The sequence below is a fragment of the Sapajus apella genome, unplaced genomic scaffold (genome assembly GCF_009761245.1).
Source record: "Sapajus apella isolate SASKATOON/1434 unplaced genomic scaffold, GSC_monkey_1.0 scaffold7, whole genome shotgun sequence".
In the NCBI taxonomy this organism is placed as follows: Eukaryota; Metazoa; Chordata; class Mammalia; order Primates; family Cebidae; genus Sapajus; species Sapajus apella.
Window position 1 is genome coordinate 45724678 of NW_022436947.1, and position 12130 is coordinate 45736807.

Consider the following 12130-nt stretch of genomic DNA (forward strand, 5'->3'; position numbering starts at 1 on the left):
GTGTGTGTGTGTGTGTATATATATATATATATACATATATATATATAAGGAGATTCCATTCATCCTTTAAAAACAAGGAAATTCTACATACACTATGAAACAACGTAAATGAATCTTAAGGACATTATGTTGAGTGAAATAAGGCATTTGCAGAGAAATGAACACTGCATGATTCCACTTATATAAGGTATCTATAATAGTCAAAATAATTGATCAAAAAGCAGAATTGTGGTTTCCAAGGGCAATGGGCATAAGGTTTCTGTTAACTAAAATGAGTAAGCGTTGGAGATCCACTGTACAACATTGTACCTATACTCAACAATAATGAACGGTAAATTTAAAAGTTTAAGGGGGTAGATCTCATGTTAAATGTTCTCATCACAATAATAAAAAGAGAAAATTAAAAAATGAGTCCTGAAAATCCTATTATTTGAAAAAAAAATGTTTCCACAAACATCATTATCACTTTATAATCAAGTCAGAAACCATCCTTGAAACAAATTTATATTGAGGCATTATTAAGAAAAAAAATAGAGATGGTTGTATAGTACACTTTCCAAGTTTAATTAAGTTATATGACAGGAAGATGGAAAGAGAATTCAGAAAGCATAGCTACCAGCTGGTTCTCCTTTAAGAATGAACATATGAAAATGTAATATTCAGTAAAATTTGAGAAGTTAAGTCAATATTTTTCTCAGCTATTTTGGTAATTATTTTAGACCTCTTGATAGTAATATTCAGAATAAATCCAAAATGAAAAAGGTATCTTTCCTCTTTAATATTGTCCGTAAATAATCCTGATGTTAAAATCACTTAAACTGATGTTAAAATCACTTAAACTGTCTTAATTATATATATATATATATATATATATATATATATATATATATACATACACACACACACACACATTTTTTTTGAGACGGAGTTTTACTCATGTTACCCAGGCTGGAGTGCAATGACACAGTCTCGGCTCACTGCAACCTCCGCCTCCTGGGTTCAGGCAATTCTCCTGCCTCAGCCTCCTGAGTAGCTGGGATTATAGGCACGAGCCACCATGCCCAGCTAATTTTTTGTATTTTTAGTAGAGACGGGGTTTCACCATGTTGACCAGGATGGTCTCAATCTCTTGACCTCGTGATCCACCCGCCTCGGCCTCCCAAAGTGCTAGGATTACAGGCATGAGACACCACGCCCGGCTGTCTTAATAATATTAACAAAAGTTTTAAAAATCCTTTTACTTTAAATACATATAACAGTATTTTGAACTGCAGTTGTTTACATTTTAAACAAATGTATAAACTCTAAAATACATTTCTTACTTCTATCATTTATGCTTTAAACATGATTTATACTATCTGAAAAAAAAGTTTTGACTGAGGATTTTCTAAAATTCCTTTCCCATTTAAAAAGTGCATATTATTCTAAGGTACAATTAAGTAAAGAAAAGATAAATGCATAACAAAAAAGATAAATTAAGTGAACCATTACGATGTGGTCTTTTCAAAGTAGAAGTGGGGATTAGAAGACTGCATGCAGAGCTGCATGTGAGAAATAATATTTCTTTGACATTTCCATCTAATTTAGAAAATCTGCCATTCTAGATAACTAAATCTTTCCAATGATTCTATCAGCATAAACATGTTGGGGATAAGCTCCATATTGTCAGCATGGTTAGAGCCTTATGACATGGTCTATTTTCTCAAAGTAACTAAAATTCTTATTCAAATGTTAAATTTCAATGAAGGATGAAAATGCTAACACATCACTGTAAATAAATAATAGTTATTATAGCACATGTGTCTCTGGTGAATAGCAGTTTATTCCAATTAAAATAGGAATTAAATATGGGCTTAGGAAAATCATTTGATTATTAGGTTGAATACATACTGTACCAGGTCGTGGATAAGGAATTCTCCCATCATACTGCACCCAACGATGGTCTACACTTTCCTTATGAGCATATGGGCCATTAAAAACTGCTCTGATGTCAGCCATGCTATATACACAAACAGCAGAGCCTTTGAAGATGGAGCTGAAAAAAAGCAACATGATTCAGTCATTCACTGATTAATTCAATAAACATTGACTGAGCACATACTATCAGCAAATGCTGTGGACAAAATTTACTTAGTGCATTTATTCTGACAGGTACTGTAGACACAATGTGCCTATGTCCTCAAGTGACTTATAGCCAAACAATTCTAAATAAAGTGTAATAATAACTCCATTGCCAGTACATATAGTAAGCAAAATAGAATATGCATGAGTACCCAGCACAGGGATGCCAGCTAAGTTTTCGGGGAGTTTTTAGATAAATAGAAATTATCTTAAAAAAACCTTGGAATATAAAAAGGAATATGCATGAAAGAGTATTACTATATATCTACATGTTCGTCCATTTTATTTGAAGTTATTATAGCCTAATGCCTCCCAAAGACCTTACAAAATAAAAGGTGATATTACCTACTTTTTAAGAAGGAATTATTTAAATATTTGAATAATATTCTCATTTGTTTTCTTACAGTGAATGAATATACATTAAACATTAATTGCCAAATAATTTATTTATATGATCTTTATTAGACTGATTTAAAAATGTTGAAACAATCTTTTTTCTTTTTGGTCCTCCTTGAATTTATGAGTTTATGTATTACATTAACTCATCTGATACTTAAAGTAATTATAATTACACAGGGTTAAAGAAGGTATTGAAAGGCAAAAAGCTCCATAGGAATTTTACAAATTTTTGCAAAATCATGAAAATTAACACTAATCAGATGGCTTTTTTTTTTTTTTTTACTTTATTTCTAGAAATTAAGACATCTTTTTTGGGTTGAAAACTTCACTATTTATGATCTAAGAGATGTATTAAAAATCTAAAGCTCTTAGCATTAACAAATAAGACCATGCTTCTCTAGCATGGTAACTCAATTATTAATATTCTTGGAATGACATTAATGGAAACTTTGAGAGGTAATGGTAAACAGGTAGTTGGGGAAAAAAACTAGCTGCTGAGTATGGAGGTGGCATTGCCACAAAAATCATATAATCTCCCTAGGATATTTTAAGCCTCTTTCTTAATGGTATTGCCATTATGGCAGGTTAATTATATCTTCCTGATGGACAAAGGATGTGACATACATTTCAACGTCACTTTGGTCTTTAGGATGGCATTAAAAACAAAACAATAAAGTATAGGAAGAACAAAGAGCTAACTTGTAACTTCACACTCTGGGTGGGCAGAAACTTAATAGGAGAAAAAAACGAACTATCTTGGGGCTATATTTTCCTGGCACATGTCCGTGCCTTGTGTGTGGAGCAGAGTGACTTCAAAGAAAGTTCTGCAACTGGAAAGGTGCCAAGAGAACTAGGGTTGGGATACTTGACTAGAGGCACTTCTTGTACCTTTTTATATTTGGATATAAATTAACAGAAAAACTGGAGTCCAAAATAGCACTTTTCTACAATACCTGCTTTATTTTCATATTTAAACATTCATATTCTGTAACTTATAATGAATCAGATAGTATTTTGTTTTCTGATATATTCTGAACCAATAGAGCATTTCAGTTTATGAATAAGGTATTGTGAACTAAAGAAGGATTGTGCTACAGAAAAAAATTAAACTACATTGTGCATATAAAATAGATTAAAAATGTATTCAGTAGGAGGCAGTATGACCTTTTTTTCAGTATCAGTATCAGTATCTTCAATTCCTCCTATACTGATGTCAATACACATTGATAAAAATTGACAGCAGAGCTATGGAAAATGTGAAAACTATTTCCAAGAATGTAGGCAGTCATAGGGAACAGGAGTAAGGATGTGCTTTGAACATAGTCAAATTTAAGTTACTGAATTAAACAAAATTAAGGCAGTGGGGCCCACATATTTTTTGAGAAAGTTTCATAGATGCTTGTACAACATTTTTCTTTTCTTTTCTTTACTTTTTTTGAGACGGAGTTTCACTCTTGTTGCCTGGGCTGGAGTGCAATGGCATGATCTTGGCTCACTGTAACCTCTGCCTCTGAAGCTCAAGCGATTCTTCTGCCTCAGCCTCCTGAGTAACTGGTATTACAGGCGCACACCACCACACCTGGCTAATTTTTTGTGTTTTAGTAGAGATGGGGTTTCACCATGTTGGGGAGGCTGGTCTCAAACTCCTGACCTCAGGTGATCCACCTGCCTTGGTCTCCCAAAGTGCTGGGATTACAAGTCTGAGCCACTATGCCCAGAGATGCTAGTACAACTTTTAAGGAAGTCAGAGGGTCCCAATGATAAGTACAGAAAAGCATTATGCAAAAAGAAGACAAAAATACAGGAGTAGAAACCAGGAAATTATCCTCACTTCAAGTCCTATTTTTACTACTAATTGGCTGCTCCTTTTTGAGCAAGTAATGCAAACATTCTTTGCCTAAATTAGTAAAGCAGTGACATAGTCATAACAGCGACACCTATCTTTGTAGTGTAACTCAGAAATAATAACAGAAGGGCATGTGATGGTGTTTTAAAAGTTAAGACTGTCCCATCTCATGATTATAGCCTCACCTTAACCATTTATCCACATATTTCGTTTGTACTACCACTATAATGCATATCTTGGAAGTACTTACTATGATTAATATATGCACATACCTTTTGTTTTTGTTTTGTTTTGTTCTGAGACAGGGTCTCACTCTGTCACTCAGGCTGGAGTGCAGTGACATCATCATGGCTCACTGCAGCCTCTACTACCAGGCTCAAACAATCCTCTGACCTCAGCCTTCTGAGTAGCTGGGACTACAGGCATGAGCTACCATGGCTGACTAATTAAAAAAATTTTTTTTGGAGAGACTGGGCCTCACTATGTTGTCCAGGCTGGTCTTGAACTCCTGAAGTCAAGCCATCCTCCCACTCTGGAATCCTGAAGGGCTCGGATTATAGGCGTGAGTTACTGTGTCCAGCCTGCATATGCCTTTTGCACCCAGAACATTTATTTTAGGACTTTATCTCACAGATATGTTTGTTCATATGGGGAATGGCATACGCACAAGATTCGTCACTGAAACATTGTATGCAGCAGTAGGGGTTTGGAAATAACAGAAATGTCCACGTTCAGGGGACTGGTTAAATAACCTGTGATAATTATTATAGCGAATGTTATGCTGATGTAAATAGAAAAAGGAGAACTTTTACATTGATATTGAATGATTTTTAAGAAACACTAAATGAAAAGGTAAAATGAAAAAACATGTTTATGACACATTACTACAAAGGCAGGGACAAAAATAACCTACAATTATATTGGCTTGCTTACATATAAAATTCCCTAGAAGCATTAAAAGCATTTTGTTGAACATACCTGGTTGTAGTAAAGACTCCGTATACTACAGGATTTCTTTCATCTCTTGTGGGGAGTAAATAAATATCTTCTATTAAAGGGAAAAAATAAATATTTACTCTTATTTTTCAGTATTACATTTGCTTTTTTGTTAATAACACAACTGAAACTCTAAAAATCTAAATGGTATATAAGATTAAAATAACAGAGGCACTATATTATGCCTTGAGAAATCAAAAATAAAATTTTTTTTCTCCCTGACTATGTATGGGATGGTACAATTAATAATCTCCAAGGCAGTTTTCAATTATAAATCTCTGATTTCATGTAAAATAGAAAATACAAACCAAAAAAGAGGTAATTTTTACCCTCTAGTGTAAAAAAGGTCCATCCTATAATTGTGTCAACTCAGCAATTAATTTACCTTTTTTTTTTTGAGACAGAGTCTTGCTCTTCACCCAGCCTGGAATGCAGTGGCATGATCTCTGCTCACTGCAACCTATGCCTCCCAGGTTCAAGCTATTCTGCTGCCTCAGCCTTCCAATTAGCTGGGATTACAGGTGCCTGCCACCAGCCCGAATAATTTTCGTATTTTTAGTAGAGATGGGGTTTCGCCATGTTGGCCAGGCTGGTCTCAAACTCTTAACCTCAAGTGATCCGCCTGCCTTGGCCTGCCAAAGCGCTGAGATTGCAGGTGTGAGCCACTATGCCCAGCCTCATTTACCTATTTCGTAACAATATGAAAATAGCTACCCCAAAATTAGTTCAATATTGATAGTAAGGTATGTGCAAATAATATTATTTAAAAGACTGATATGTGAATGTGCTTATATACAATATAAGAGGTCATCCACGATTACTGAGTATATACTTTAAGCTTGTAAAATTCACAATACCGATGAAATAATTCCCTGATATAGATGATCATTTTTACATTACATGGCAAAAACAGGAACAAGTTCAAGAAGATAAAAGCTAATAGTGTAACATTATACACAACCAAAAAAAAAAAAAATCATTGTAGGACTTGGAAGGCGTTTTTGAGGGAGTGAAGAGGAGAAGTGAAATAGAAGAAGCTGTCTACTGCTTCTGAGAATTCTTTTCATTAACAAGTTCGAGGGACGGTGTTCACCAAATCTCCTGTACTTTCCAGCAGAGGGCATCCATGGAATAGAGAATCCAAGTTTTCCTACCTATAAAAGGTGGCTTCTTTCAAAATGAAAGACTGCATGGAGAATGGGTGAACTGTGTAGTTCCAGAGCTCATATCTTTCTGTTTCTTGCTGTAGTTTTGTTTCCTTCACTTACTTTGAGGACTCTTATAAGGAGAAGAGTTACTGCATTACAACGTGTGCCCGGACCTAGAGCACTTCCGTGTACTTTGTGTGTGAATTTTAGTAAGAACTACTGCTATAAGGTTTGCTGGGATATAATTAATCAGACATTTGGAGCTAAAGCAAAATACATGGCAAGTTACTTAATTAGGCAGTAAGGCTTTTCCAAGAAAGAAGGAAAGAAGGAACTTACGAAGCTCATCAAAGTAAGTATCTGCCCCATCACTTCCAGGAATTGAGCAAATCAGTCTGGCCTTAAGAAAAGTCGTCCACTTGTTTATCAGGCTGCGTTGTCCTCCTGCATCATTCTGACATGGAATAAATAAATAAATATAAACATTTACCAACACAATTCCATCACTCACTAAAACTGGTGGCTATTACAAGTGTGTTTTATTGATTGCTTACAAAGACATAGAACCTAGATATTTAGTGCTTGAACTTTAAAAGAAGAAAAAAGACAATATTGGCCCTCAACATTAAATGTTTTTCTCATGGTTAAACAAATTCAATATAAGCAATTTAGCTCTATTGGATGAGTAGATGCATACAAGGCAATAGTAAATAAGGCAGCTTGAAATCAAATCCCACCTGCCAATTTTTTGCTTCAAGACCTGCAAGAGACTATTTAATTATTTCAGTGTCTATTTTCTCTTTGATAAAAATGATAAATGCCTTGAAATATGGTCAGTTAATTTTTGTTGTTGTTGTTTTTCGGAGATGGAGTCTGTGTTGTTCAGGCTGGAGTGAGTGATTATTCACAGGCAAGACCACAGCACACTACAGCCTCAAACTCCTGGGCTCAAGTAATCCTCCCATATTAGCCTCCTGAGTAGCTGATACTACAGGTGTGTACCACTGCACCCAGCTGAAATACGGTTAGTTTGATGATTAAATGGGAAAAAAAGCCTATAAAATATTTAGCATAGTCCCAGGCAACTTGAGTTTAATTAATACTAGTACTGACTTGTATATTATTTATAGGATTAAAGACAATATTTACATCCTTTAGCAATGTGTCATTTTATAGGCTTAAAAGTGTTTTTCAAATTTAATGTCTTACTAATTAAATGTCTTACTAATTGTTTATGACAAGGCAACATAAACATATGCATAACACATATATAAAAACCATCATTTTGCCTATAATCTCAGCACTTTGGGAGGCCAAGACAGGAGGATCACTTGAACCCAGTAGTTTGAGACCAGTATGGTCAACATAATGAGGTTTCATCTCTACAGAAATTTTAAAAATTAGCCATGTGTGGTGGTATGTGCCTGCAGTCCCCGCTATTCAGGAGGCTAAAGAGGGAAGATTGCTTATGCCTGGGAGGTCGAGGCTGCAGTGAGCCATATTTGTGCCATTGATTCCAGCCTCGGTGACAGAACAAGACCCTGTCTCAAAAACAAACAAAACCAAAACCAAAACAATTCTTTTAAAGAATATTTATCTATATTTTCCATACTTTATTTTTACTCTGAAATGGTTCATTAAAAATGTTCTTTAAGCATTTAGCTAAACATAAACACTTAAATCAATTAAAGAATAAACAGGATTATACTACTCAATAATTCAACATAAAAATATATGTTCTCATTTTAAAATTAATATATACCTGTTGATATGGTTTGGTTCTGTGTCCCCACCCAAATCTCATTTTGTAGCTCCAATAATTCCCACGTGTTGTGGGAGGGACTCTGTGGGAGATGACTGAATTATGGAGGCGGATATTTCCCATGCCATTCTCGTGTTAATGAATGGGTCTCATGAGATCTTATGGTTTTAAAAATGGCAGTTGCCCTGCATAAGCTCTCTTTTCCTGCTGCCATCCAGGTAAGATGTGACTTGCTCCTCCTTGCCTTCTGCCATGATTGTGAGGCCTCCCAAGTCATGTGAAACTGAGTCCGATAAAACATCTTTATTTTGTAAACTGCCCAATCTCCAGTATGTCTTTATCAGCAGTGTGAAAACAGACTAATACACCTGTGAACACTGAATAAGTATGATTTTTCATTCATTTGACTCAACTAGCTCTGCTGTGCTTATAATAAAATGAGACATATATTTAAATTACTATTGGAGCCATCTTTTCCAATAATTTATTTATATTTAAGTATAAATTATATAAAGTCATTTATCCTTCAATCAATCTATGTTCTGTAAAGTTAATGAGAAGTTAACTATTAAGTTTCAAGTCTGAATATCTAGAAACTTTTTCCTTTTATCTCTGAAATTAAACTAAATTAGAGAAAAGCATCTAAATGACTATAACAAACAAGAGAATTTGAAATCATCTAAATACTGTGTTTGAAGAAAGGGGGAGGGGAAGAGGGAAAGGAAACCAGAGACCAGAGGTATCTTGATAGCCTTAGCACCTAACACCAAGGGCACCTATGGTATGTAATACCCAGAGTAAATCATTTTTTACATTCCCTTCCCACTAAAGATATATTTTCCATAATATTTATGTAAAAATCAGTAATAATAATTATTTTCTTTATTTTCTCTTTATGTTTATAACACACAATTCTAAAATAATAACTTTGAAATTTAAAAGCAACAACATTCAATAAAATAGTTCATGTATCAACCAAAAAATTGGCACTCAAGGAAAAACTATCACATCTCACAGTTTGCACTATGTCTCACTGTTTTAAATTTTAAATGATTCCAAATTATTATGTACTTACTCTTTGAACATGTGTGTAGCTGATTCATGTGTGCTGCAGGTTGACTATCCACACAAATATCCATATATACACATAGACGTATATATAATAGATACACAGTAGTAAACAGCAATTTAAAATCTAGACCAACAAGACTCTTCTATGATTAGTATACAGATATTGTCACTGATACTTTTACAACTACTGGTAGGTGGTGATAATAAAAAGCACAATAATTTTTAGTTGGTTATTGAATAATTTTTAATTCTCGCTAGAAAAATGCACTCCCTAAAATTCCCTCCACTTAGCTCCCGATAAGTCACTAAATCTCTCTCACTGTTGAATAAGACATGATTAATTAGTTAATAAATAACTAAGAATAAAACATTTTAAAAAATCAGAATGGTATAGACGATGGGCCAAGGAGTTTGAGTCTCCTCTAAAATTTCTTTATAGTGGGAAAATGACAAAAGCTTCACTGAAGAGTGGATTTAAAGCTAACTTTTTACAATAATAGATGGGACTTAGCTACAGATGAAGAGATTGGTTCAGGAAATATGTTCATCGCTGGAAACTAGGGAAAAGGACAATGGGTGGAACAATCCAGAACATGTGGGGAGAACCAGTATAAATTGTGGTTAGATGAAGACTGAGATCAATTAAAATAGTGAAGGAAAAAGTTATAAAAAGTAAATTGGGGTAAGATCAAGGAAAGCTTTAATGCCAGGCCAAAGTGTCTGTATGTTATTAAGTGCACATGAAGAACTATTAAAAAATTTAGTAATTGGCAAAGAAGTTAAATAATCAGCTTCCTTTTAAGAAAATGTATAATATATTCTATATAGTGACTCTCTTATAAAAAGCATGTCTGTAATTGGTCTTACATTTACATTTTACATACAATACGTTTATTATGAGTATTATTGTTAAAAAATAAAGTATGTTTCAGCCATCTATTGGATGATTTCAGATGTCTGCAGATGCAGACAGATTTATCTAGATAGGACTTGTTTAAAATGCCAATATCCTCAGATCATTTAAGAATAGATATCTATACATTAATAAGAATGAGCAAAAATATTGATGCTTTCTCCTAATGTAACAAGTTCTGTGTCCACGTATAGTAGGGTTCCAGTGAGAAGAGGTATATCTGGAATTATCAGAATCTAAGATAATTTTAAATGAATTTAAATATATAAGATATTTTCTAATCTTCTCATGACTCTTGACTTAGATCTTTTTCAGGTAACATATCTAATCTTTACATTTTTAGCAGCTTTCTAGTTGTGCTAAGCAGAGGTCTAGTAAAAACACTTTTATTTCAATGCATTATTATATATTCATGGTATTTATTAAATTGTCTTTGCCTACATTTGTATATTTTGAGAGGGTCAGCAGCAAATACAAAAGTAATGTTGATTCAATAAGTATAAACATATATATCAGTGATTATGAATAAAATGCTGGAGACTAAAGTTTAGTTTACCCATCACAGAATATGTGATGAAATTATTTTGCTAAGTGAATACACATATAATCAGAATATCTGCTTAATGACATTCCTTTAACAGGTATATACAGTATTACTTCATAAAAACGAGCAATCATATTTTCTTTTAAATATTTTACTATGTAAACATGACAATAAATTGTTCATTTTTCAAACATTTCCTACCTTTCTGTTTACAATTATCATCGATATTTAAGGTAACCATAAGAAAATTCTAACTAGCAGAATAATCCTATCTAGATCTGTTGGACAGGAAAGGGATTTAAACTGTACCTGCATTTCTTTTAACCTGACAATAAAAGTAGAAATTTTTTGAACAAAATAATCTTACCTACCCAGCCCCTCAGGAATAGAAAGATTAAAAAAAAAAAAAAAAAAAAAAAAAACAAGACAAAACAAAACAAGAAAATCCAAGCCAAAGATGAAAGCCACTTGCTTTCAACAGGATAGCAAATACAGTTCCTGGGATAATAGCACTCAGGAATGGATTATAAGCATTTAATGACTGAATAGCAACTCTTGCAGACATCCAGAAGCATGACCTGAGATGGCAAAGTTCAATTCACAAGGAGTTGTATTTCTCCTGTAGGGAAATGTCAGTTGGGCTGACTTTGTTGACCAGTTCTCAGTTCCTGGATTTGTTTGCATATCCACACAATCCCCTCTAAGAACCTTAAGCCTAGAAAAAGGCTGAAAGGGAGGTAACCACTTTTGTACTAAATTGTCACCTCCTTGCTTATTTTTGTGAAGTTCTAAAGAATACAACCATCTCACTAACACAATAGATTTATTATTAAGATGTCAAAATCAGCAGTCCTTAGTCACCAGTCACTTCTGTGGGTTTCTACACTATTTATCATTCACTTTTTGTAGTTAGGTTTCCAAAAGCCTTGATACCCTCTAAACAAAGATGCAGATGCAAGTAACAAAGAAATTAAATGTAAACAAGCCTGATCACATGTGTTCAATTTGGGTGGTAAGTACAGAGGGTGCCTGTTTTCTTTTTCCTGTAACTTTTTATATGTTTGCAATATTTCTTAATTTTAAAATGGCTAATTAAAAAAAAAATCAGACACAACAAATCACAATTTGCAATCCTTCATCAACTTTAAAATACAGTACATCTGAGTCATGTGATTGGCTGATGCCTGCATTTACGAATTACTAGGATCTTCCAATCATAGCATCTACTAATAGGTAGATCAGACCTAAAGCAGGGTACTATGGTATTACATTTTCCTTCTGCTGTCCCAGCAAAACTCAAACCCTTGTAAATCTTACACAGACATGTAAA

The 12130-nt window shown here is 33.8% G+C and overlaps 1 protein-coding gene across 3 annotated transcripts in view; it reads right to left on the bottom strand.

The window, feature by feature from the left end:
* The window catches only part of SEMA3D (semaphorin 3D), a 201416-nt gene that overhangs the window by 40144 nt on the left and 149142 nt on the right, over window positions 1-12130 (bottom strand). For all 3 annotated transcript variants that reach the window (XM_032276475.1, XM_032276474.1, XM_032276473.1), the window contains 3 exons: window positions 6850-6964; window positions 5345-5414; window positions 1891-2035 (listed from right to left, as the gene is read on the bottom strand). In XM_032276475.1, the coding sequence (XP_032132366.1) occupies window positions 1891-2035; window positions 5345-5414; window positions 6850-6964 (330 nt within the window). The remainder of the gene's footprint in view (window positions 1-1890; window positions 2036-5344; window positions 5415-6849; window positions 6965-12130) is intronic.